A 26,966-nucleotide genomic window follows, 5' to 3' on the forward strand; every position below is an offset into this window, starting at 1 on the left:
GCTTTCGATACCATCGACCATGGTATCCTGCTGCGCCGGTTGGGGGGATTGGGAGTGGGAGGCACCGTTTATCGGTGGTTCTCCTCCTATCTCTCCGATCGGTCGCAGACGGTGTTGACAGGGGGGCAGAGGTCGGCTCTGAGGCGCTTCACTTGTGGGGTGCCGCAGGGGTCGATCCTCTCGCCCCTCTTGTTCAACATCTATATGAAGCCGCTGGGTGAGATCATCAGTGGCTTCGGTGTGAGGTACCAGCTGTACGCTGATGACACCCAGCTGTACTTTTCCACACCGGGCCACCCCAACGAAGCTATCGAAGTGTTGTCCCGGTGCTTGGAGGCCGTACGGGTCTGGATGGGGAGAAACAGGCTCAAGCTCAATCCCTCCAAGACAGAGTGGCTGTGGATGCCGGCATCCCGGTACAGTCAGCTGAGTCCTCGGCTGACTGTTGGGGGCGAGTCATTGGCCCCGATGGAAGGGGTGCGCAACTTGGGCGTCCTCCTGGATGAACGGCTGTCTTTTGAAGATCATTTGACGGCCGTCTCCAGGAGAGCTTTCTACCAGGTCCGCCTGGTGCGCCAGTTGCGCCCCTTTCTAGACCGGGATGCCCTATGCACGGTCACTCACGCCCTCGTGACGTCTCGCCTGGATTACTGCAATGCTCTCTACATGGGGCTCCCCTTGAAGGGCATCCGGAGGCTGCAGTTAGTTCAGAATGCGGCTGCGCGGGTTATAGAGGGAGCCCCTCGTGGCTCCCGTATGACACCAATCCTGCGCAGACTGCACTGGCTACCTGTGGCCTTCCGGGTGCGCTTCAAGGTTTTGGTAACCACCTTCAAAGCGCTCCATGGCATAGGGCCGGGTTATTTATGGGACCGCCTACTGCTACCGAATACCTCTCACCGACCCGTGCGCTCTCACAGAGAGGGACTCCTCAGGGTGCCGTCAGCTAGGCAGTGTCGTCTGGCGACGCCCAGGGGAAGGGCCTTCTCTGTGGGGGCTCCCACCCTCTGGAACGAACTCCCCCCAGGACTCCGTCAACTTCCGGACCTCCGAACCTTCCGTCGCGAGCTCAAGACACATTTATTCATCTGTGCAGGACTGGCTTAGATTTTAAATTTATAGGGGTTTTAAATTGGTTTTAATACTTATATTTATATTTTTAATAATTAGGCATTAGAATAAGTTTTTTAATGATTATCTTAATTTTGTATATAAATGTTTTATGTGCCTGTGAACCGCCCTGAGTCCTTCGGGAGATAGGGCGGTATATAAATATGAATAATAATAAATAAATAATAATAATAATAAAACTGGGTCTTGAATTGTACTCAGAAGCCTACTGATAACCAACACAGTTTATGTAGCATAAGTGTTATATGGACACATTCAGGCACACCCGTAGCTGTTCATGCTGTCACCATACTAAACACTACACAAATATATTCTTAATTACATGTCCCCCATGGCCCAGGAAAACTTATTTTTCCACAAGTTTATCCCCTAGGAAAAAAAATCAACTTAGGAATTGCTTTGATTCACCTGACCATTTTACATTAGCAATGCTTTGCACAATATTTCTATTTATAGGATTTGTGGAATGAGGAAATTGAGCTCGAGATATATATATATCCATGTCTGCAGTATATGAGGCAATAAGACACAAGTCAAAGTAGCTAATTAGTTCTCCCAAGATCTTAAATAACAATCACAGTATATGAAAAAGCAATTATATGCGTGTAGCAATTCAACTAAAATACTACAGTAGTTTAAAATACCAAGATGTTTGAATTGGATGTCATGTTCTTACCCGAGATAATGTTAAAGAGCTGACTGGTAGTTTTTTTTCATAGGTTCTGTCCATCAAATTGGCTAAATCAGCTGCAGGGGAAAAAAGCATCTTTAATTTTTACTCATTAAAGTTATTGGATGGAAAAACAAAGGAATGAAAACAAAGTACAATCATTCCAAAAGCTGGGCTAAATAAACTGCCTTCCATGATACATCTTTACAATGCAATAAAGTGTCATCTAGGCCTGAGAATAAACACACCTGCACAATTCATGGGGGGGAAGGGTCACATTGTTAAATTAAACATTCACATGGGCTACAAAGCAATATTTGGTGCATCGATTAGCTGTTTGATGGCTAGCAGAGCAGCAGCAGCAGCAACAACAACAGCAGCACTGGAGTTGGTGATGAAGGTGAGGCCTGGAGGTATCTGCCAGCGTATCTGTTGGGGCAATGGCCACAGTATATCCTTCCTGGCAGTGCCAATGCTTAGAAGTAGTGAATTTATTGTTTTGTTTTTTTAAAAAAAAAACAAGTGGCAGTGGGCTACACCAGTTTGCTTGGTCGTTAAGCAAAGCAGTCACTAAGTAAAATTATGTCTCTGAGGTGGGTTGGGTTGAGAGAGAGTGACTGCCCAAGGTCACCCAGACAGTTTTAATGGCTTAGGCAGAACTTGAACTCACGGTCTCCCACTTCCCAATACACCAGCTGTTAATTTCAAACATTTGATTAAAACAAAACTCTTGAAACAGCATTTCATTTTGTATTCTAGCTAAAAAAGAAAAAGTTTTAAAGTCAGTGGAACTGTTCTGTGAAACTGCTTAATATGATTTAATAGTTCCACCTCTTCATGATGCATAAAACTTGGCGTGGCCTATTTTAGCCTTCTTAAATATTGGAATGTAAAATGGAAATCTCATGAATCAACTAAAGAAAATCGTAACCAACTCTAAATGGCACCCATTCAATAGTTAACTATTACCTCCTAAAATAATGAAATCTAAAATTGCCCATTGATTAAATTTACCTTAAAACTGTCATAGAAGATTCCTTCTTACAAATTGGTGGCTCAAGGGACTAGTAACAGGAGATAAAGCTTTCCACTTCCCAAAAATTGCTGGTTCAAAGCTAGCTCCAGGCAGCACCAGTCAATAAAGGCTTACTATATAATAGCTGCTGGCATACCCTTCAAAATAGATCAGTGCTGTTAACGCATTTTTTAATGGAACTGCATCAGCATAAAACAGTTTGCAAGTAGTTTCTGTAAGGATGTCAATATTCAATGAAAATGTAGGATAAAGTCTGTCTAAATGTTACAGTATTTAAGACACTTTGGAGCAGAAAGTTCCTTTTGCTCCTTAAGCAAATAAAAGTTATTTGAATTCATTAGAATTATTATGCCATACTTCTCAATGTATTTTGATGAATCTTTTAAATATAAACCTTGGAAGATATAGCAGCTTTCCTGCTCCACCATGTAAGGGCAATTCTTGGTCTGAATCAGCAAGGATTACAAAGTCCAAGATCTTAGACTTAAAAGACAATGTATTTTCCTCATTCAGCTGTTTCCCCAGAACCAGTATTCACAATGTGCTCCATCTGATCTTTGAGCCAGCAAGATCCACTGTATGCTAATGACCACTGACAGGCTTACCCTTCACTAAACTGTCTTATCCCTTTTTAAAGCTATATTGGAAGTCATTATTATAATCTATATTTATCTTAACTATGTGCCACAATAACCTTTTCCTTTGTTCTGAATTCATAATGAGAATAGCAAGGGGGAAGGGATAACTGTCTGGTTTCTCAGCATCATCTATAATTGTTTAAAGTGCTTCCAAGTGTCTTTTTGTGGGCTAAAAATCCAGATAGGATTTGTTTTCATAAATCATTTTGGTTTTCCTTTACTAAGTTTTTTTTAGCACATTCTACTTTTTTAATCAATGAAAAGCCCAAACACCATTCTCCTCCTCCACCCCCTCTCAACAAACCCGCTGTACATCATAAAAGTCTTCAATATACACATTGAAGAAGCAGCTCTGCTTCAACATTCCAAACCTATCTCAGTTCAGAAATATGAAGAAGGAAAAATCTAGTAGAGCAGCCACACTGGAAGAATATAAGCTTATTACAGAATATTACAGAATATCGGGAATCTGCTTATTCTCACCTTCCATTTCCAAATCTGACCCTTTGTTTATAATGTTCCCTCTAGGGATACTTCCATTACAGAAATGCAATAAGCATGTAAGTATCATGTTGAGATTGACTGGATTACAAACTGATCAGTGCTGATCACATTGAATGTAAAAGGATAGAATAGCCCATTTTTTAAAAGACAATCAGAAATTTACAACTTTTATTTCTGGATAAGAACGCACCTTTATAGCTCATCAGAATAGCCTATCCTGGGCAAATGCACTATAAAAACCTGGCATTTTGGTAAACTCTTATAGTATTTTTTTGAGATAGTTATAACCTAGCAAAGAAGATGCTACATTCTTTCTCCTAGATCTGCAGTCTTTCTCCTAAAAACCTGCTCTCACATGTTTATTATTATTTATTATAATTAATTATTTTATTATTTCATCTTGTATAAGAGTTTATCCTTTAGTCTGCCCCAGAGGTTTCTCTGTGCCTAACAGATCTAAAGTCCTGGGCAAAATCCAAACATTGAGCCCTGTGAGTTTTGTTGCCTAGCTGGCCTGAAGTAGAACAGGTAGATTTTCTAACAACACTTTAGGAGTCCTAAACTTTAATCAGTTATTCTAACCATCTAAATTTGCATCCAGGCCTACAGGCTTTAGCTTCTGATTTCCTGTATAGCCCAGATGGAATTTTAGAATGTTAAGGTTAGACTGTAGACTGCCCCTCTATATTACCAGAAAGCATCCTCATCGCTGGATTTTTCTCCTTCATACTAGTTTTTGTGATAACTTAGTTTTCTTATTTGATTTTCACACATGATTTTCTTTTCTTGCAGATAGCTAGTCCCTGCTTTATAAAGTAATCCTGACTGGCCATTATTGGACAAATTGTGAGTCTCTTGACTGAGAAATGCTACCACTCACAAAGACACAGTGCCATCTTGCGTTCAAGTAAAAGACACTGCACAACTGTGATTTGCAAACAGATACCTAGCAAGCTAATTTATCTACCCTCAATCAATTGAATGTCCTAACTTGGCTGCTTTTCCCCTAATATTTTAGCCTATTTTGCTTTCAATGTTGTATTTTGGTATACTTAAGAACTTTATGAAAGTTCTGCCACAATGAATTTCTTAGTCTCTAATGACACAGCTACAGTCCTAATTACTACTGAACTGTAAACAGAAGCAGTAGCATCTCCAGATTGGAGCTGTTGAGATGATGGATGATGGAAAACAGCTGCTGGCTATAAGAGACAATACTGCTGTCTATAAATGTCCTCTTGGTAATGTGAAAAACAATTAACCTATTTCCCAATATCAGGAAGTTGCATGTTTCCTCTACCCTGAAAGAGACAGCTAAGGATATGGACCACAGATAAAAAGAGATGCAAAAAGACATGATAACATATAGAATATTCAACATATTTATTATCTAGAAAAAGGGAAGCTGCCATGAATTCCTGTGTCTCATATGTACAACTCTGCCGTTCACGTCTCTTTGGTTTTTATTACAACTAAAACATTGCTGACTGAAATGAATATTATTAAAATTTGTCACATACTGTATTGTCATCATTGTTTTCTCAAGTATTTAGTCCCATATTAAAAAAGTGAAGCAGGCACTCTTGCTATGAGAAATCAGCATGTAGAATACCAATAAATTTAAGCCTAGATCATAGTTCACCATTATGTCATCTCATGTAAGCCCAAGTTAAACACACACACACACACACACACACACACACACACACACACACACACACACATTCATTTCCTTACCCAGGCTGTGCTCTTCCTTTTTTCTTTCTTCCCATGTTGTACTGTCCACATATGCAGCTGAAAGAATACATCTTTTACCTAATAAAAGAGGTCAAAGAAAGTCCTTTAGAAGATTTTCACATTGAAAAATCATTAGAATAGAATATAATTCTTTATTGACCAAGTGTGATTGGACAAATAAGGAATTTGTCTTGGTGTATACGCTCTCGGTATACATAAAAGAAAAGATACATTCGTCAAGAATCATAAGGTACAACACTTAATTAAAGTCATAGGGAAACAGTCAACATAAATCTTAAGGATACCAGCAACAAGTTTACAGTCATACAGTCATAAGTGGGAGGAGATGGGTGATCGGAACGATGAGAAGATTAATAGTAATTCAGACTTAGTAACTAGATTGACAGTGTTGAGGGAATTATTTGTTTAGCAGAGTGATGGCCTTCAGTAAAAAACTGTTCTTGTGTCTAGTTGTTCTGGTGTGCAGTGCTCTATAGCATCGTTTTGAGGGTAGGAGTTGAAACAGTTTATGTCCAGGATGCGAGGGGTCAGTAAATATTTTCACAGCCCTCTTTTTGACTCGTGCAGTATACACGTCCTCAATGGAAGGCAGATTGGTAGAAATTGTTTTTTCTGCAGTTCTAATTTTCCTCTGAAGTCTGTGTGTGTCTTGTTGGGTTGCAGAACCAAACCAGACAGTTAAAGAGGTGCAGATGACCGACTCAATAATTCCTCTTTAGAACTGTATCAGCAGCTCCTTGGGCAGTTTGAGCTTTCTGAGTTGGTGTAGAAAGAACATTATTTGTTGTGCTTTTTCGATTACATTTTTGATGTTAGGTGTCCATTTTAGATCTTTGCGATATGGTAGAACCTAGAAATTTGAAGGTCTCTACTGTTGATACTGTGTTGTCTAGTATTGTAAGAGGTGGTAGTATGGGAGGGTTTCTCCTAAAGTCCACCACCATTTCTACGGTTTTGAGTGTGTTCAATTCCAGATTGTTCTAGTCGCACCATGAGGCTACTTGTTCAACCTCCCATCTGTATGCAGATTCATCATTGTCTCGAATGAGACCGATCACTGTTGTGTCATCTGCGAACTTCAGTAGTTTAACAGATGGATCGTTTGAGATGCAGTCATTGGTATATAGAGAGAAGTGGAGAGAGCACACAGCCTTGTGGTGCCCCTGTGCTAATTGTACAGGTATCTGATGTGATTCTGCTTAGCTTCACCTGCTGCTAGTCACCTATTTTTATGCATTATATTAATTACATTAAATGTACCAGGTAATAATTGCTATAGTAGCAATTATTATTTTAGGAATTATTTAATTTTTATCTCCTTTGGGATTCAGATTCTATAAAAATTGGAACCCTGATAGAGTCTCTATCAATTCTATTTATATCTTTAAAATATCTCACAACTTCACCATAAATTATATTTCTATAAAATTCAATAGATCTTACCCGATATATTATATTATGATTTATTCAGGTGGTCCAATGATAACTATATAGCATTTTGGGGACAATTCAGCATGCTGTAAATGGTTACAGGTGGTCCTCCACTTATGATCACAATTATGCCCGAAATTTCCCTTGCTAAGCAAGGTAATTGTTAAGTGAGTTGTGCCCCATTTTACAATCCTTTTTGCCACAGTTAAGTGACTCTTGTGGTTGTTGAGTGAATCTGGCTGGGAAAATTACAAATGGTAATCACATGACTCCAGGACAATGTAATACATGTAAATTGCCAAGGATCTGAATTTTGATCACATGACCATGGGACTGCTGCAACAGTTGTAAGTATGAAAAATCATCATAAGTCACTTTTTCAGTGCCACTGTAACTTTGAATGGTCACTAAACAAATGGTTATAAATTGAGTACTACCTGTACTTACAAGGGAACTTTAAGCAGTTCACATGTATGGGGCTGCATCTCATACATTTGGTAGGGAATGTAGTGCACATGTATGGGTGTGTGTGTTACCTTTTACCAGCACAAACTTGAAAGAAAAAAAAGTCAACATACTATCCAGCTGGCTGTAATAGTAAGGGTCATATAGAATAAACACTTGACTTGGTCAGATCTCATAAATTTAAAAGTTAATAAACTCAAATCTCAAAAAAAGTGGGAGGAAGGATAGAACAGGTGATCCAGGCAAAAAGGTTCCAAATCAAGTAAAATTATAATATAATATAGTATAGTATAGTATAGTATAGTATAGTATAGTATAGTATAGTATGGTATGGTATGGTATGGTATGGTATGGTATGGTATGGTATGATATGATATGATATGATATGATATGATATGATATGATATGATATGATATGATTCAATTCTTGGGAAAATATCCATATACAATATTGAGAAATACTAGATTAAGAAATCCTCTAAGAAAAATGAAAAACAAAAATGTCTGTCGAAGTCCAGGCTATCTTTTCTATATGAAATGAAGAAACTGTGTCTTTGTTCTGTGGAATAATAGAGGATTTATTTTTAAATGGCAGAACTGCATCACATACACATACTCATACAGAGGAGCCCTGTCTAAAATCTGCAGACCAGAAATGGGTACTACAGGTACACAATTTGTTTAATGACCATTCGAAGTTACAATGACGCTGAAAAAAGTGACTGATGGCTGTTATTCACACTTATTACTGCTGCACGAGATCAAAATTCAGGTACTTGGCAACTCCTATTTTTGACAGCTGCAGTCTCCTGGGATCATGTGATCACCTTTTGTGACCTTCTGACAAGCAAAATCAATGGGAAGTCAGACTCATTTAACAACTGTATAACTAGCTTAACAACTGCAGTGATTCACTTAGCAACTGTGATAAGAATGGTCATAAAGGTAAAGGTTCCCCTTGCACTTATATGCTAGTCGTTCCTGACTCTAGGGGCCAGTGCTCATCTCTGTTTCAAAGCTGAAGAGCCAGTGCTGTCTGAAGACGTCTCTGTGGTCATGTGGCTGGCATGATTAAATGCCAAAGGCGCATGGAACACTGTTACCTTCCCACCAAAAGTGGTCCCTTATTTTTCTATTTGCATTTTTTATGTGCTTTCGAACTGCTAGGTTGGCAGAAGCTGGGACAAGTAATGGGAGCTCACCCCGTTACCAGGCACTAGGGATTTGAACTGCTGAATTACCAACCTTTCAATCGACAAGCTCAGCATCTTAGACACTAGCCACTGTGTCCCCACTAAGAAAGGTCATAGAACAGGGCACAATTCACTTAACAAATGTCTCACTTAGCAACAGAAATTTTGGGCTCAGTTGTGGTCATAAGCCAAGGACTATGTGTATACCTAGCTCCTGCCCATCTGACTTTTGTTCAGGTATTAACAATACAGATGAAAGCTAACAGACTGTAAAGCAAAGCACCACCTTGCAGCAGCAGCATTATTTCCCAGAAAACCTTTAGGCCCCATAAGATGGTGTGCATACAATTGTTAGAAAACACAAAAGATGAATTATTAAAATGATGAATTACAACAATAAAAAGGGAGTAGAGTCTACTTTATAGATTATGGGCTTGTTATGGTGGAGTGGTTTTTTTTCCTGAATTGGTCAGATTATTAACAGCTGTTTGTGTGACAATTTATACTACACTCAATCTTTCAAATATGGCCACTTGCCCCAAAGGTTTCTACCTGTGGTGTAGAGGATAATGAGGAAATAGATCAATGCTTTGTATGCTCCTAACTTTTTTATTGTGAGAGCACTAAAAACTATTCAGCCCACTGAGCTGCTTGCAATCAATTGTCTACCCAAATTGGTAAAAATCTCCCCAGATCATATTCTCTCTATATATATAAAAGTATATATAAAAGTAAAATTAGTTTCTGAACATTTCTGAAGAATTACACTATGTTTCTTCAGTGTACATGAAACAGGTCAATATACTGTATATTATATTGATAGGCTTAAAGGAAGCCACTTAAATTTAAAAATAAAGAAAACATTTTTCAGAAATTTCACTACATCCATGACTATTCAAATCAGTGGAGAAATAGCATATACTGCTTTTTGTCCCAAAAGGTTTATTAAGACACCAAAGTCAATCTTAAACCTTATTTACTTTCTGGCAGTCTTGTTTTACATTTTAGCATTCAACAATAAGGATCATTGACTGAAACACATTGTTTGATATATATCCTAAAAGAAAAAAATATTCCTTTCACACTTTAAAGCTACTTCAAAAACCACACTAGTTTAACTTAATATGCGATTCCAGCATTGTGGTTTCTAAGTCACGTCTTAAAGCAATGTTTATTCAACAACAATAGCATATTCAACAAACTGTGATTTAAACAAATGATGAATTAACATGACATGAGTCTTTCTTCTTACTGATACTAATCTAGCAATGTTGTGTAATCTGACAGACATTTGACTTTGATGGGGAGCGACCTATTTTCTATTGAAATACAAAGGCTAAACAACACATAAGCAAAGCAAAAGGCTAAGCTGGCCGTGGACTTATCCTCATCAATTTCACGTGTTTATTAAAGAGAAGAGCACATCCCGACGTGCAGCTTCATTCTATGCAAAGACGTTTAGTAGGAATAAGCACTCCTGAACCAGGAGTCCTCTTAAATAAATGGTCTATAAAAATCGTCACTGGCTATCAAATCACTGATTTAAAAAAAATCAGTTAAACTCTCAACTGAAAAAAAAACCCTCCAGAATTAAGAAACGGACGGATTCTCTGAGGAAGATTCCCACCTTCCTCCCATCTGAAGCGACCCACCTGTCGCCGCCCAATTTTTCATCGTAGTCCGGCTCTGCAGTAACCCACGCTGAAATATGAACGCTGCCATTTTGGCGCGTACCACATCTATGATCCAGATGGGAGGAGCAGCAAGGGGGAAGAAACGCCTTTGCTGCCGCGGTCCAAGACCAGCTGTTTAAAAGGCTCTAAGCCAGAGACGGGGAAAATTATGGCCTTTTTATGACATGTGGACTACAACTCCCAGAATTCCTGAGCCAGCATAGCTGGTTTCAGGAATTCTGGGAGTTGAAGTCCATATGTCCTAAAAGGGCCATAGTTTCCCACCCCTGCTCTAAGCGAAAGCCTAGGATCATAGAGTGCTAATGGAAAGAAAGGCACACTTCTTGGACGGTCCGTTAGCGCCTCCCTGCCTGTAGCGGTACTTCGTATGTCCCGGCGGTAAGATGGCTGCGCTGGTAGTCGGAACCTCGGGTCGACTCCTGCGAAAGACAGGCGAATATCCCGCGGCTGGCGGGTTGTTTGCGGACAGAGTTGGCTGCTGGAAGTGCTTTCAAGGAGGTACATTGGAACTGGTGTTAAGAAAAGAAAAGGGTTTGGAAAATCTAGGTCCCTCTTTAAAAAGCGATCGAATAAATGGAAAGGTTGCTTTGCTGCGCTGGGATTTCTAATGTATAATCCATAAATAACAACGACAACCACTATCATTAAGCGTTGTACTTTATGATTCTTGACGAATGTATCTTTTCTTTTATGTACACTGAGAGCATATGCACCAAGACAAATTCCTTGTGTGTCTATTCTATTCTAATTATTTTTAGGATAAATAAAATACTACCGTATTTTCTTGTTCCAATTTCAGCAAAACGTTACTTATTAACAGAAGATGTTCTGCAGTTACGTAAATTTCAAGAAAAGAAATTGGAAAATGAATATAAACTATATGGACAAAAAGGTATTTACATCAAATAATCATTTGCAAATTAAAAGCATAATTTTAATGTGTGAGGTACAAGCTATGATTTTGCCAACTCATACAGTATGACAGTATGATAGCTAAGGTATTACTGTTTCTTTAAGCTTCTAATCCCCACTCCCCAAATAATATTTATACGTAGTGCAATGCTGTACAGGTAATCCTCCACTTACAACAGTTCATTTAGTGACAATTAGAAGATACAATGGCACTGAAAAAAGTGACGTATGACCCTTTTTCACACAACCGTTGCGGCATCCTCATATTCTTGCGATTAAAATTCAAATGCTTTGCAACTGACTCATATTTATGACTATTGTACTGTCCCAGGGTCATATGCGACCTTTTGCGACCTTCAGGCAAGCAAAGTCAATGGGGAAGCCAGATTCACTTAACAACCATGTTACTAACTAATGGCAATGACTCACTTAACAACGGTGGCAAGAAAAGTTGTAACATGGGACAAAACTTACTTAACAAATGTCTTCCTTAGAAAACAGAAATGTTGGGCTCAATTATGGTCGTAAGTCGAGGACTACCTGTATTTTCTTGCTAAGAATAACTATTTATTTATTACTAAATTTATATATCACCCATCTCTGTGTCCAAATATCAATAAACTTGGGAGTTTTTATTAGGTATGTGTCAGAGATATGCACTATTGAAAAGTGATTCATAAAATATGCCTCAAATATTGTATGAACACCTCTCTTAAATATTAAGGCAGCTTTGTCTTCTGTAAAAGCTTGAAAACACAGTGCAGCTATTTCCGTGAATGGAGTCATTAAAGAAAGTCTTAAAGCATTTCTCTCTTTGGGTTGATATGGAAACCTGAAAAAAGAAATAAATATTTTAATGAATAGCAGAAAAGCATTATATTTACCCTAGATTCAAAGCACTTTTTAAAATTATTTTTGAAGCATGATAGCTCTTGTATGTATGAGATCTTGCACTATCAAATGGATAAGTCCCAACTGCAATCAGAAAGAATATCATGGGTTCTTTTGAAATCACAACCAGACTCAATACTCACACAAAAGTTTGTTAATTGATAACCAGGAGGCACCTTGTGACAGGTATTGTCCTTAATGGGACTTTTTAGGTGTGGGTATCCAGGTGTTATTCTATATAGGGCATTAGCTTTAGGAACTGGCCAGGTCCTGATGCTCAGCAGATGCAGTACAGTACAGTACATTTGGAGAAATCTTTTGATGTGGTAGTTGCTACTAAAATATTTTAAAGTCGGTTATTTCCAGAAAGATTTCAGATCAAAAGTCTGAACTGGGATACTTTCATTTAATATCTTAATTTTTTATACGAGCAATTCCATATGTTGAAATCAAAATGAAGAGACCATCTGAAAGAACTTCAAACTCCTTTTCCGTTTTCATTTTAATTAGTGTATACTTTGAAATTGCAACTGCAGACTGACCAGTAAATGATCATTTCTGAGTTGTCGTCCAGAGCACAGAATGGGACTTTTCGCCTCCTACCCTTGGGCACGCCTGCTTTTCTGCCAGCTTCGGCCTCGGGGGAGTCTCCTCTAGCTTTTCTCCTTGACTGACATGCCCCCATCAATTCACCACGGCCAGTCACCCACGGCCCCTCCATCCCACACGCTTTAGCATGGCCCATTCAATGCCACACTCTTCGTCCCGGGCTTGGGTAGGAGGCGAAAAGTCCTAAACCCTCCAGAGCAGGGGTCTCCAACCGTGGCGACTTTAAGACTTGTGGACTTTAGCTCCCAGAATTCTGGGAGTTGAAGTCCACAAGTCTTAAGTTGCCAAGGCTGTAAACCCCTGATCCAGAGCATTCTTAAACTTGTCTAAGAATTACTCTGGATCAGGGGTCTCCAACCTTGGCAACTTTAAGACTTGTGGACTTAGACTTGTCTAAGAATTGCTTAACAGTATATATTTATTTATTAAATTTTGTTGCTGCCCATCTTACCTACAAGTTGATTCTAGGCAGCTTATGAGTTTATAGAACAAGTAAAAAATAATTAAAACATTAAAACATTCAAATTAAAGTATTATTATAATTTTTATACGAGCAATTCCATATGTTGAAATCAAAATGAAGAGACCATCTGAAAGAACTTCAAACTCCTTTTCCGTTTTCATTTTAACTAGTGTATACTTTGAAATTGCAACTGCAGACTGACCGGTAAATGATCATTTCTGAGTTGTCGTCCAGAGCACAGAATGGGACTTTTCGCCTCCTACCTTTGGGCACGCCTGCTTTTCTGCCAGGCTTCTGCCTCGGGGGAGTCTCCTCTAGCTTTTCTCCTTGACTGACATGCCCCCGTCCATTCACCACGGCCAGTCACCCACGGCCCCTCCATCCCACACGCTTCAGCATGGCCCGTTCGATGCCACACTGTTCGTCCCGGGCTTGGGTAGGAGGCGAAAAGTCCTAAACCCTCCAGAGCAGGGGTCTCCAACCGTGGCGACTTTAAGACTTGTGGACTTTAGCTCCCAGAATTCTGGGAGTTGAAGTCCACAAGTCTTAAGTTGCCAAGGCTGTAAACCCCTGATCCAGAGCATTCTTAAACTTGTCTAAGAATTACTCTGGATCAGGGGTCTCCAACCTTGGCAACTTTAAGACTTGTGGACTTAGACTTGTCTAAGAATTGCTTAACAGTATATATTTATTTATTAAATTTTGTTGCTGCCCATCTTACCTACAAGTTGATTCTAGGCAGCTTATGAGTTTATAGAACAAGTAAAAAATAATTAAAACATTAAAACATTCAAATTAAAGTATTATTATAATTTTATAAATATGATTCCTGCCTATCTAATTGGGGTTTGTATAGTTATTCTAGACTACCAACAGGTTCAACCCAACACTCAGAGAAATACTGATATACACCAAAACTTGCTGCTTTTGTCAGAATAATAAAGATGGTGTCTTACTCCACTATTTTGCACAAATCAGCCTCTTCCCTTCCATCTGTTGACTGATTGCTGGTAGTGGCAACGAACATCTGCTGAGATCAAGGGGGAAGCTACTAGTGGATTGATTGGTTACCCGGGAGACCTGAGTGAGATGGGAAGTTTCTATTCTTTTTACTACTCTGAAGTGTGGGAAATACTCAGAGCTAGTTTCACCTTTCTAAGTGCCGATACGATGTACTCAATAAAAGGTATTTCAAGCCAGAATGAAGCTTTCGAGTCCTGATTGAATTGGGTTCATTGTTCAGAACTATGCCACTACCTCCTCTTATTGGTATCATTATTACGATTATGATTATTTTGATATTATGATTATTATTACTTAGCTATTTTGGATGTACACTGAGAGCTTGCACCAGAGACAAATTCCTTGTGTGTCTAATTGTTCTTGGCCAATAAAGTAGTCTATTCTATTCCGTTCCATTCCATTCACACAGCAAACAGAAGCAAATTGCCATATGACTTTATTATATTGTGTGAACTGAAGTTCTGGCAGAACAAGTTTTGCCTTCCTATGAATCAGGGGACCAGATTTCCCAAAGCACACATTAAATGTTTATAATAACATTATATTTAAAGGCAGTCCTTTTTAAAGCCCATGGGTTTATATTTAAAGACTGACTACCCTGTTTTGTAATAGTTAGAAGTTACAGTGGGGCTGAAAAGATAATTTTACAGCTGATCCTTGCACTTACGATTGTCACAACATTCCCACTGTCATGTGTCCCAAGATTTAAGTGCTTCGCAACCAGCATGCATTTACGGCCATCGCAGCCTCCCACAGTTACATGATCGTTATTGGCAGCAAAGTCAATGAGGAAACCAGCAGTAAAACTGCAAACCATGGTCATTGGATGTCTTGCTTAAGAACTTTGTCATTTAGTGACTGGGTTACCTGTCCCAGATTGTTGTTAAATAAGGACTACCTTATAATATCCCCAAGTGCTTCAGAAGTTGCAAATATCCAGATAACCTAACTGGCAGAAGTAGAAACTCAAAGTCCTTGTTGCCATCCAGAGGCTTTTGGTAGCCCAGATTTGGTAGCCCTCATCATCATCATGAGGGAACAGAGATGCAGTTTCCTGGTCTGTGACTTAGATGAGCATCCTGTTATTCTGACAAACTTGCTTCTGGCTGTTTGTGCTATTGTTGTTGCTGAACTGGGCCAAAGTCTGGAAACCAGAATATTTTTTCCTGGCTTGGGGAACGTGCCTGATGTATAGGATACTTCCCCCAAAAGGGGACTGTTCCAGAAAAACTTACAGAAGTTACAGCATCCTAGATATAAACCAAAGCAACGGTCAGCTTCATTTTATTTTATCAATTCTGCAATATTGTGTGTAACCTTAAGAGCTGATTATAAATACAATTGAATACAATATATAAACAATGTACTTTTTTTTTTCAATTTCAGATGAGTTTCTCAAAACTGTTGAAAAAAAGTTAGCAAATAATACCCTTATCCTCAAACTCGAATTGATAAATGTACTATATCTATGTCAATCCAAAAATGAAATGGAATTAGTCAAAAGAACTATATACAGGTAAGAGTCATTCAGTAATGTATATATTCATTTGTATTATCTTTGGTCTATTTCTGATCATGTTACAATAAGGAAGTTCTATAATATAATGTTCTATTACATTTGATTTATTTTTGTGTTTTTTTTTTCAGAAAAGTATTGTACATTAGTAAAATAAGGGATTGATTATTCACAATTCATTCTTATGGAAATAATGCAAACTACAACATAGCAAAAGGAAAAAAAAACATATAGAATCTTTTACCAGCATACAAAATTCATTTGATAGAAAAGAGCTACTTTAGAGAGATATTATATAAACTCTTACCTTCTTATCACTATTTTTTTGTGGAATGGTATTGAATGACATTGGTTTTTCTGGAAACTCTAAGCAAGTAACTATAAAATTTCCCAACACCTTGGATCCTATCTTGTAAAAGATTAATATTGAGGTATGAATGTACTCTATCCTGTCTGTCTGACTTTAGGCTTAAATCGTCATAACAAAAACTATCTTCTACTCAGGTATCATGAAGAAAACAAAAACAGGGCCTTTGGGGAGTTCAGATTTGGACCCATATTTATGAGGTTATGTTATGAACTAGACCTTGCAGCAGTTGCACTGGAACTCATCAAAGACCAGGTGAAATTCAGGACTACCTTTGAATTATTTTTATTTTCTATAATTCTAATCATGAAATTCAACCCATAGGGCAATTTATTTTTCCTATGCAACCGTCTTAAAATCAGTGGAGCTTTTTAAGGCCCATCGGTTTAGTTTGGAACATTTGAGCTCCATTTAAATTCCTGAAATATCTGGAATCTTGAACCTCAAGATTCATTTTGATAATGATGAAATCTCTTGTTTGCAGCTTGAGAGGATGATTCTGAAATTTAAAGCCCTGAATTTTTATCCAAGGGTTTCTCAAGTATTATGAATAAAGTTATTTCTGTGGAAACAATTATTTAGACAAAAACAGCCAATACAGTTATATTTTCTGGTTCTTTTCAGACTCTAAATGGCTTCTTTGGAGATTACACATCATTCAATATATTAATGGACATGTTATTTGAAAAGGGCCATTATGAAGGTAAAGGAAAGATAATATTAATCACATAATGATACAATATAATTGCCACTGAATAATTTGATCTAATAAATTTTGCATGATTATTTATTAATTATTAATTATTAATATATTTATTAAGAGCTATATCACATCTCTTAAAAATAATTGTAGATTTTTTAAGTCTGTGTTCATTAAATGTTTGTTTTCATTCAGTGAATGTAATGATACTTGGTACATTTTTGGAGTTTTTTAAAATTTTACTTTTTGGGGGGGAAGGCAGCATGGAAAATTTTAAACCTTGACAAAATTGAATTTTTTCAGACCACAACATTAATTTTGCCATGGCACATGACATTGAATGTAAATGTCTATTAGAAAGAAAGAGTTATCATAGACAATAATATTTAATTCCAAGAAATTCTGCATAGTACTTCAGCTTTATGACATTTAAAACTGAAATTACTATAGCACTTATTTCTAGATATTCATAGACCTCCAAAATGGAATCAAAATTCTTTTTTAAAACAATCCCGAATCTCAGGACAAGTTGCCATGAGGTTTTGCAAGATGTCTGTCATTTTTAATGTTTTTTCTTTTTTATTATACCATTTAATTGTTGAGGATTTTGTAATGACACTGATTCTCTGGAAAATAATTTAGCATGATTCAGGTACAGAATGATGCATCAAGTTTTTTGCTATTATAGCATATTGTTTTCCTATTATTATATATGGTTTCCACTGAACTCTTGCAATCTTAGAATTTAGGTATACATTTTCTAATTGAATCCCCAACATGGAGAATATAGGCTGCATTGTTCATAGCCACACTCCTTGGCACCTACCAGGTCCCTGCTCCACCCAATGTAATTTTTAATACATTCTTTAATTGCATTGCAGTAACCTGTGGTACAGGGTTTTAAAATTTTTTACTACCAGTTCTGTGGGTGTGGCTTGGTGGGTGTGGCGTGGCTTGGAGGGCATAGCTTGGTGGGCATGGCAGGGGAAGGATACTGTAAAATCTCCATTCTCTCCCCACTCCAGGGGAAGGTTACTGCAAAATCCCCATTTCCTCCTGATCAGCTGGGACTCAGGAGGCAGAGAATAGATGGGGCAGGGCCAGTCAGAGGTGGTATTTACCGGTTTGCCAAACTACTCAAAATTTCCACTACCGGTTCTCCAGAACTGGTCAGAACCTGCTGCAACCCACCTCTGCTGTGGTATCATCTTGGCTTGCAAGAATGCATTTGAATCCCATAGGCAATCTTGGAAAGTAAAAGTGGTAAGAAGATATATCCCAATGATTCCTCTGGAAATGTACTTGTCTATTCAAAGATAGGGAAAAGATAACTATAGGAAGAACTTCACAAGTTTGCCTCCTACTAAATTGTTATTTTTGGACTGCCCACTCACCATGGCAAGCATTGTATAGATCAGCTTCTTACTATGGCAGAATTTTTGTGTGAGTGTGTATGACAGGCATCCATATGTCCCAAAAGAACCTATTTGCCCAAAGAGTTGGGAATACTGAGTTAAAATAAAGACTCTAGTACTGATAGAGGAGAATATTTGTAGCTTAGGGTTGAAATGAGGAGTCCTTGGTGCTCTCTGAGCTTGGTTGTTTTGTTGCAGAAGTTTCATTGCTGAAAATAGGTAACATCTGATAGTGCAGAGGTCTCCAACCTTGGCAACTTTAAGATTTTTGGACTTCAACTCCCAGAATCCCTCAGCCAGCAAAGCTGGCTGAGGAATTCTGGGAGTTGAAGTCCACAAGTCTTAAAGTTGCCAAGGTTGGAGACCCCTGTGATAGTGGTATGTTACCCAGTTTTGGTAATTAAACAAAACAACCATGCTCGGAGAAGACCAAGGAACCCTGAAAGAATCTAGTGGTATGTAATTGATTCCCCCAAGTGTTTTTGTAATAAATAATTTATTTCAGTTACAAATATTATTAATTAGCAGTTGGAATACGTGATGATCTACAAATACTGAAGTAATGCTTAAGATTAAAATTCTATTCCACAGATGCTCTGGACGTGCTATTAGAAATGGACAGGGAAAATGTCAGATTCAGCCAAGACACCTACTTGCTTGCATTTGCAATATGCTACAAACTGGTAATAATATATATTGTTTAAATTGTGTTTAATATGATTTTGTGTCTATGTTTCCTCTTTAGTTTAGGTTTTTTTTTTTAGCCTTTATTTTTCTTATGACTAAACCCATGGTAAAAAGAATATCATTGGATGGCTGCATTCTTTTTCTCTCTGTCTTGGTGATTTCCCTGGAGTTAAACAGATGGTATTTTATAGCTAATAAAGTGGAAAGTTGCATATTTTGCATATAGTCCTAGATCAGGGATGTCAAACTCAAGGCCTGGGAATCGGATCTGGCCTGTGGAGTGCTTAGATCTGGCCTGCGGGGCCACTCTAGAAACAGCAAAGGACCGCGGAGCCTCTGCCAGTGAAAACAGAGCTTGGGACAGTTGCACACGGCCCTCCGGAACTCCATTTTCTCTGGCAGAGAGTTGCAGGAGGCCATTGCAGCCAAAAATGGAGCTTGGGAGCCCGTTTTCTCTGGCAGAGCACTCGGCCCACCACAGGTGCCCCTGACACGAGTGACATCAAGCGTGCCATGCCCATTCTGGCCCACCGAAGTCAAACACAACCCTGATGCAGCCGTCAATGAAATTGAGTTTGACATCCCTGTCCTAGATGAATCAAGAATATATAGTATCTACATTTGACAAATAAATAAAAATAAATATGATTTTTAAAAATTAAAACTTAAGGTAAATGTGTTTAATATTGTTATCGCATTCACTATTTTGACATAAGATCATAATAGTCTTGTTGCCTCAGGTTACGACTTAGCTAACCAGTGTTTAATGTCACATATAGCCAGTGAGATTTACTCAAAGATGTCTCAAGGAGGATAATATTTATGATCTTCGGTGACTCTATAATAGCTACTTGGAATTCGAGAGGTAATGCACAACCATCAGTATAAGTAGCCGTTGACAGCCTGATCCTTCTTCCATTTGTCTTTAATCCCCATTTAAATTGCCACAAGAGCTGTGAATACCATAGTACAGCTACACATTGTTAAAGAACATCACAGCCATCAATAGTTACATAAAACTATGATACACAAAAGCAGATATTTTCAGTAATACAAAATACTGCAGTAGTCTTTGTAAAGGATATAACAAAACAGGTATGAATCACAGTCATTTGGTAGGTGTTTGTATTTGACCAATATAAAAAAACTGTCCGTAGTATCATATTAATAGATTAAGTTTGCTTTCTATGAGGAAAAGTACATACAGTATTCGTCTGTCTCCATCCGGATCTCTTCCTCCTTCAAGAAACAATAAACAGTTCGATAGCTTGGAAATAATATGTCTATGTGGGGAGGAGATATGCTTCTTCCTTTACTTGTATTTGACACAGAGGCATGCTGAAGTTTGCTACCTATTGATTTCTAGAAATAAATGGTCTTCCATTAGAGTGGTACTAAATATTAGCTTACCTGATGTGTTCACAAATTAATTAAAGAGACTGGGGTATCCATTGAGCTCCACTTTCCACGGGAATTTATAAATGGCCTGTTTTCAGTTTTGTTTTGCTTTTATAATTAGTGAATGGTTTTTTTGCGTAAAATTTTAAAAGAATTTTGAGCAATTTTCACAGCCCAAGCATTTAAAATTCAGTCCTAACATCTCCGCATTGTAATCATACATATATTAAAAATCTTGCACCCTGCAGAACAGCCCAGAATCTTGGAGATTTGTTAATACGTTACTTGAAGATAAGCATCTCCATGGACATGAGCTTTCAAGAAGAACACAATATTTTATAGTAGCACTTGGCCTGAAACAGGTACAGGATTATTTATTTCTAGTATCTGTGCAGTTTGATGTTCTGTATCCTTGGATGTGTGTTTGTACAGTAACTTCAGTGCTGTGGCTTAAAAAGGGATTAATAGTTTAAAAAAAAAACCTAAGGAAACGAATTGTAAGAATCCAGCAGGCAAACTCTCTGCAACAAATAAAACATCCAATAGTAGCTTAACCTCATCCTACCTCCCAGGCCTGGAGGACAGAGAGGTTTTCAACAACCTACTGAACATCAGCAGGGTGGATGGCATATGGGTTACAGCAGGATGCTGCCCCAGACGGGCACTCAGTAGAAGCTGCACTTCCTAGGTTCCAGTAAATGACATAGTTTTATTGAAGTGACTGAAAGCGCACCTACTCTCCTCATTCTCACCAGATGCATAGAAATAATTAGAAATAGGCTGTCCTTTTAACTAGGCCAGGGGTCAGCAACCCGCAGCTCTGAAGCTGCATGTGGCTCTTTCATCCCTTTGCTGTGGCTCCCTGTTGTTGGTCAGTTCCACAGTTGATAGGGCTTTCGGTTAGGACAGGTAAGGGAAAAAGGATGCCGCGCTAGGAGGAGACTTTATGGTGGGGGAACCGACTTCCAGTTGGCAGAGGAAAAAGGATGCCATGCTAGGAGGAGACTGTATGGTGGGGGGAACCGGATTTCCAGTCAGCAGAGGAAAAAGGATGCTGCGCTAGGAGACTCTATAGTGGGGAATCCGGACTTCCGGTCAGCTCCAGAATTGAATGGGGGCTTCCGGTTAGGACCTTTGTGGCTCTTTGAGTGTTTAAGGTTGCCGACCCCTGAACTAGGTCTTTATGCCATGAAGGGCTTTTTAGACAGTAACCAGCACCTTGAATTGCATTCAAAAGCCAACTAGTGACTAGTGTAGTTTGTGGCATTTTGGAGTTACATGGACATATTGTAGCACGCCCATTCTGAACCAGCTGTAGCATCCACGTGAACTTCAAGGGCAGACCTTTGTAGAGTGCCCTGCAGTAGTGTTGTGAGGTGATTAAGACATCAGTGATTGCCTCAGTGTCCTAATCCAGAAACTGGTGGAACCAAATGTTTCTGTTGAAAGGCCCTACTGGCCACAGCCTCCCTATACTCTTTAAATTTAAGACAACTCTCAAATTGTATGCCAATCTTGAATGGGGAAATGCTTCCCCATCCCAGAATAAAGATGAAAAATCCCCAAAAGCCAGAGGGGTGCAAATATTGCCAGTTTTGAGATGGTCTCAGAGTGAGCTGAGCAGCATATAACAGTGATGAATGTGAAAGTCAACCCCTGGACATTGTTGAATTCCAATTCCCAGCAGTTTTAGTCAATAGGGCTAAGTGACACAAGATGGGAGTTCAACATTGGGAGATTCAACATATTGCACTGGCTGGTTAATACATTTAAATTTCAGGGTGGGAGTGGGGGTTTCCATTTGAAAGGCATTTTGAATGCTCATCGGTCCTGGTTGGAAGCCAACAGGTTGTCCCAACATAGAATATGGATAAATATAAGGGTGCATGGGAGTCAGCCTGTGCTCTACAAAACCTCACTTTCTCTAAATTGAGATTATTATTTTTTAAAGTCAACATTCTTCCATCAACACTATTCCAAGACAGATAAAATAAAGCACCCACACTGGAGCACATTTGTCCATGGTGATAAAGAAGTTAAACCATCTTACACATATTATTTAAATTTTATAGGGACATAAGGGGTGGCTCAGTGGCTAAGATGTTGAGCTTGTTGATCGAAAGGTCGGCAGTTCAGCAGTTCAAATCCCTAGTGTCACGTAATGGGGTGAGCTCCCGTTACTTGTCTCAGCTTCTGCCAACCTAGCAGTTTGAAAGCACGTAAAAAAGGCAAGTAGAAAAATAGGGACCATCTTTGGTGGGAAGGTAACAGTGTTCCATACGCCTTCAGTGTTTAGTCATGCCGGCCACATGATCACAGAGTCATCTTCAGACAGCACTGGCTCTTCGGCTTTGAAACGGCAGTAAGCACTAGAGTCAGGAATGACTAGCACATATGTGCGAGAGGAATCTTTATCTTTATGTTAAGGTCTATTTATATGTCATCCCCTAATAAAAATGTTCCTAGCTAAGGTATACAAATTTCATCGGGATTATGTTCTCCAGGATTTGAAACCCACTATTTCCAGTAGTGAAATTTTATGTTGCTGCAATGAAAATAAGACAGCAATTAAAGAAATAATTGGTTTAAGAAGTTTTCACATTTATCCCTAATACTACCTTTAGGCAGTTATTTTTAATGAGTTGCTTTGGGATATTTATATTACATTTTTAAATTGATCATTACTTGGGCAGTTAATATATTAATAAAGTAATAGAGGTGTGAATGTTATATAATGTGATTTGTTTTATATGCTGTATTAATTTGCTTCGTTTTATGATTCTTTTAAATTTGCTGGTCATTGACTAAATAAATACTACTACTTCTGATTTAGAACAATGCGTACATGATAGGTCTATTTATTATTGAGAAATTGTGAGAACCGATTGTTAGGATTTAAATAAAATGTTAGACAATATTTTTAAAGCATTACTAATTATTATTTTTGTTTCCTTTTACAGAATGATTATTTGAAGGCCCAGTACTATTTTTCACAGTTGCAGCACACTGAAAGTATAATATATGATAATCTAAAGGTAAATACAATTAATTTGTGTGATCTATGTTCTGATGATATTTTTTAAGAGAGGGGCTATCCGTTGTCTTAAACAACATAATGCAATTTAGCCTACTCTATTCCAACGCTAATTAAAATATCTCTGCCTTATACTGGTTTCTTTATGTCCTTAATTTTTCAAGCGTTTCAATTTGCTTTATGGCAATGCTGGAAAAACATAAGCAGTTATTCATTTACTGTTCATCAACTCTATATTTAAATAATCAATGGTTAAATTATTCAAATGTGCTGACATTTCTATGAGTCACATCAGTAATATGGTTCTAAGAAATCTTCTTAAAATCTTTTGTTAATAAAAAATTCCATGGCAGCAAATGTAGGAGTAAATAACACACAAGATGTTGAAAGAAAGTGGACAAGCAGAGATAATCTCAGAGAGGATATGCCATTGAAAACAGGAGCAATTAATATTCCATTTTTATCCATTTAATCACGTCTGATTGTTGGAGTCAGCTTGGTGGACAAGTCTGTGCTGTTTTCTTGGCAAAGTTACTCAGAAGTAGTTTGCCATTGCCTCCTACTGAGGGCTGAGAGAAAGTGACTGGCCCAAGGTGAGGCTAGAACTCAACCTCTCGGTTTCTAGTGATTTTGATGACAAAACCACTATATCAAGATACCTTTGTTTAAAATTGAAGATACAAAAATCTATACGGGAGTGGTAGGAAGAGGGACAGATGGAGGAAGGGACAGCAGATACAGGACAATCAGAAATCTAATGCTTATTTAGGAACAAAACAATTTCTTTCTCAGATATTCTTCCCCATTCCTCCCTCACATTCATACCAATTTTATTGGTTTGTTATAATGTCTTGGACTTGAAGGGCAATGCCGATTTCCATAGTAATAGCAAGAATGTTCCTAAACAGCCCTTTTTAGCATAACATTCACCACTATTTTGGGCTGAATCTCCTGGGGAAGAGATTGTCAACGTGAAGAAGGTTGCTCTGAAGTTTCAATCCCAGCATGTTCTTTCCCTTAGTTCTGTCTGTTATTGTGAATAGAATAATTAACGAAACAGAAAGGTTCCGTATCACAACTTTTATTGTAACTTTTATAATGCGAGTTTTATATTGAAAAATGTATACCTGGAATTTGCCACACTCGGACGATCAGCAATAGCTGTAGAATCCATAAGGGTACCACATTCTCCATCTTTTACGAACAGTGCATTTGGTTGATGATCATCAGGGCTACTGGTACGAAGACTTTTGACCTGCCTGTTTGGAAGGTTTTTCTTCTGACACAATCCAGAATCCATTAAAGCACTATTCTTTTGTTGTGTTTGTATTGAAGATTCTTCTTTTGGCTGCCTTTGGAAATCTAAAGAATCTTGTGCAAACACTGGAAAAAGCTTCAAAAATCGATACATATTTTGTGAGAAAACCTAACTTCTGTAAGGATGTGGTAAGTGAAAATTATTTGATAGAAGCAGGCTTTTTTATAGCTAGAAGTATAGCTCTTTTTTCCCCCTTCTAGGCAGGGGTGCTATCTTGATGCATATATATGTGCATCCAACACTTTTATATCCTTTTTGGCTACATACTGAAGGCACTATGAAATCTATTACTAATTTCTCTCTTGAGCTGTTTCTGTAGCAGCTGAAATGTCACCCCAAATGCAGATCAAAGGAATAAATTCAAAAGCATTTTATACCAGCAATACATGTACCCATGGTGTTTTGGATATCTCAGTTGTTTCTCCCACATCTCGCTGAAATTTGCTAGATTATTTATACTACTGTATACTTCATATGCTTTATATCACCTACAAGGATTACTCGTTCAATAGAACACACCCCTGTTCCTGATTTTTCAGTCCAAAGTAAATTACACTGTAAATAGTGAGAATCATTGATCACTGTTATTTCTAAATAAATAAATCTGAAAAAAAATTGGCAATAATTATCTTGAAATAACCATTCATTTAAACGGCTTCTTAACATATTGATAGAGCTTGCTGAACTTAGTTACCCTTAGGAATATATTTCTCATCTACCATAATTAGTCCCTATTAACAAATATTTTGGGATATGTCTAACAATCCACAAGTTTAAAACTTCTCCAGCTTGTGGCTTTCAACTGCACAAGATAAGCATTGATGCATAGAGTTTCAAAGGTGTAGTGCACCTTCGTAACAAATTGCCAAGAGGAATTGGATTAGGGTCTTGTTTCTGTACATTTGGACAAAGTTTATCATGATTTGGCATAGAAAAGAACAGTTCTACATCGATCACGGTTTGTTTGTTGTAATCTTACAGATAATCGCTGCCAGGGAAAAACTAGAACTCGATCAAGACTTCATTATTCAGTTTGAAGAAATTGTCACCAAGTTAAAAGACTCAGGACAGATAAATGAACTGACTCTGGATGACCTGCTGTGTGAGGTCCCACATTCCAAAGGGTACAAAATGCAGCTGTTGAAAGAAACAAAACGGAGTCAACGAACTTTACAGCCTCTTCAGTCGTTTCTGCTAACTGATTGAATGCATTTTCTCTGTCAGGAATTCTGTCCTAGAATACACCTGCCTCTCTTACAAGATTTTCATTTAGTGTGGGGTTTTTGGGAGGAATACTGAAATTCATAAATTATATGAATGGTTTTGGTGGTATATTGCCAAGTAAATAATGTAAAAATCTAACATAACTTCATACTAGGCATTCTGCAAAAACAGTTAAAACAATCTGCAGGAAAAATTAGAGTTTGCCAAGCTCATCAAGGCTTTTCTTGATTCCATATTACCATGTTCATTGGTTTCTATTGGAGAGAAAGTTATATGGAGAAGACAGAAAGGACTTTCCCTTGTTCTGTTCTTTTGAGCCATTCACTAAAGGGAAGAACCTCTGTTAAATGGTGTTATATAGTGTTCGGCTAGGGAGACGGAGGTTCAGGTCCACACTTAGCCTCAAAGTTCACTGGGCTTTTTGGCTATTAACATATCACATTCACCCTTGGTCACTTAAGCATGATTATGTTAGTAACCAAATTGACTAGATTTATTCAATATGCCAAACTATAACCACAGGGACTAGGTTTGAACAACTATTAAGTCAAAGTCAAATAAGGCTTATTTGGATTGAGTTCACCAAAGTGGTCTGCTAAAATATAATTAGTTTGTGAATTATTATTATTATGTTTTTATCCTACATTTATCTCTGTGGTGAACATATCTAATACCCCTATCAATTTTCTCCTCAATAGCCACCTTATGAGGTGGAAGGTACTGAGAAAGAGTGGCCCACAGTCATCCAGCTCAGAGCGGCCTACAATTCAGTCTACTGGTTTCTAGAGCAGCACTTTTACCACTAAAGGTAGTCCTCAACTTACAGTCACAATTGGGACCAGAATTTATCATAAATTGATACCATTGTTAAAGCAAGTCATTGCATGAC

At 38.1% G+C, this 26,966-nt stretch overlaps 2 protein-coding genes across 3 annotated transcripts in view; one reads left to right on the forward strand and one right to left on the reverse strand.

The window, feature by feature from the left end:
* The window catches only part of MRPS27 (mitochondrial ribosomal protein S27), a 61,038-nt gene extending 50,393 nt beyond the window's left edge, over positions 1–10,645 (reverse strand). Inside the window, exons 1-3 of the mRNA XM_058169017.1 lie at positions 10,479–10,645; positions 5,717–5,794; positions 1,808–1,878 (exon numbers count right to left, since the gene is read on the reverse strand). Coding sequence (XP_058025000.1) covers positions 1,808–1,878; positions 5,717–5,794; positions 10,479–10,548 — 219 coding nt within the window. The 5' untranslated portion in view covers positions 10,549–10,645. The remainder of the gene's footprint in view (positions 1–1,807; positions 1,879–5,716; positions 5,795–10,478) is intronic.
* A 214-nt stretch (positions 10,646–10,859) lies between these two features.
* Positions 10,860–26,701, forward strand: PTCD2 (pentatricopeptide repeat domain 2). Of its 2 annotated transcripts, XM_058169018.1 has the most exons (10): positions 10,860–11,018; positions 11,320–11,412; positions 15,805–15,934; positions 16,439–16,556; positions 16,926–17,004; positions 19,008–19,099; positions 20,750–20,863; positions 23,462–23,536; positions 24,871–24,981; positions 25,835–26,701. In XM_058169018.1, exons 1-10 carry the CDS (start codon positions 10,904–10,906, stop codon positions 26,057–26,059), a joined length of 1,152 nt encoding a protein of 383 aa, XP_058025001.1. In that variant the 5' UTR covers positions 10,860–10,903; the 3' UTR covers positions 26,060–26,701. The 2 variants fall into 2 exon arrangements, with proteins under 2 accessions (XP_058025001.1, XP_058025002.1); XM_058169019.1 differs by lacking the exon at positions 20,750–20,863.
* Positions 26,702–26,966: the final 265 nt, after the last annotated feature.

This window comes from Ahaetulla prasina, chromosome 2 (assembly GCF_028640845.1).
Source record: "Ahaetulla prasina isolate Xishuangbanna chromosome 2, ASM2864084v1, whole genome shotgun sequence".
NCBI lineage: Eukaryota > Metazoa > Chordata > Lepidosauria > Squamata > Colubridae > Ahaetulla > Ahaetulla prasina.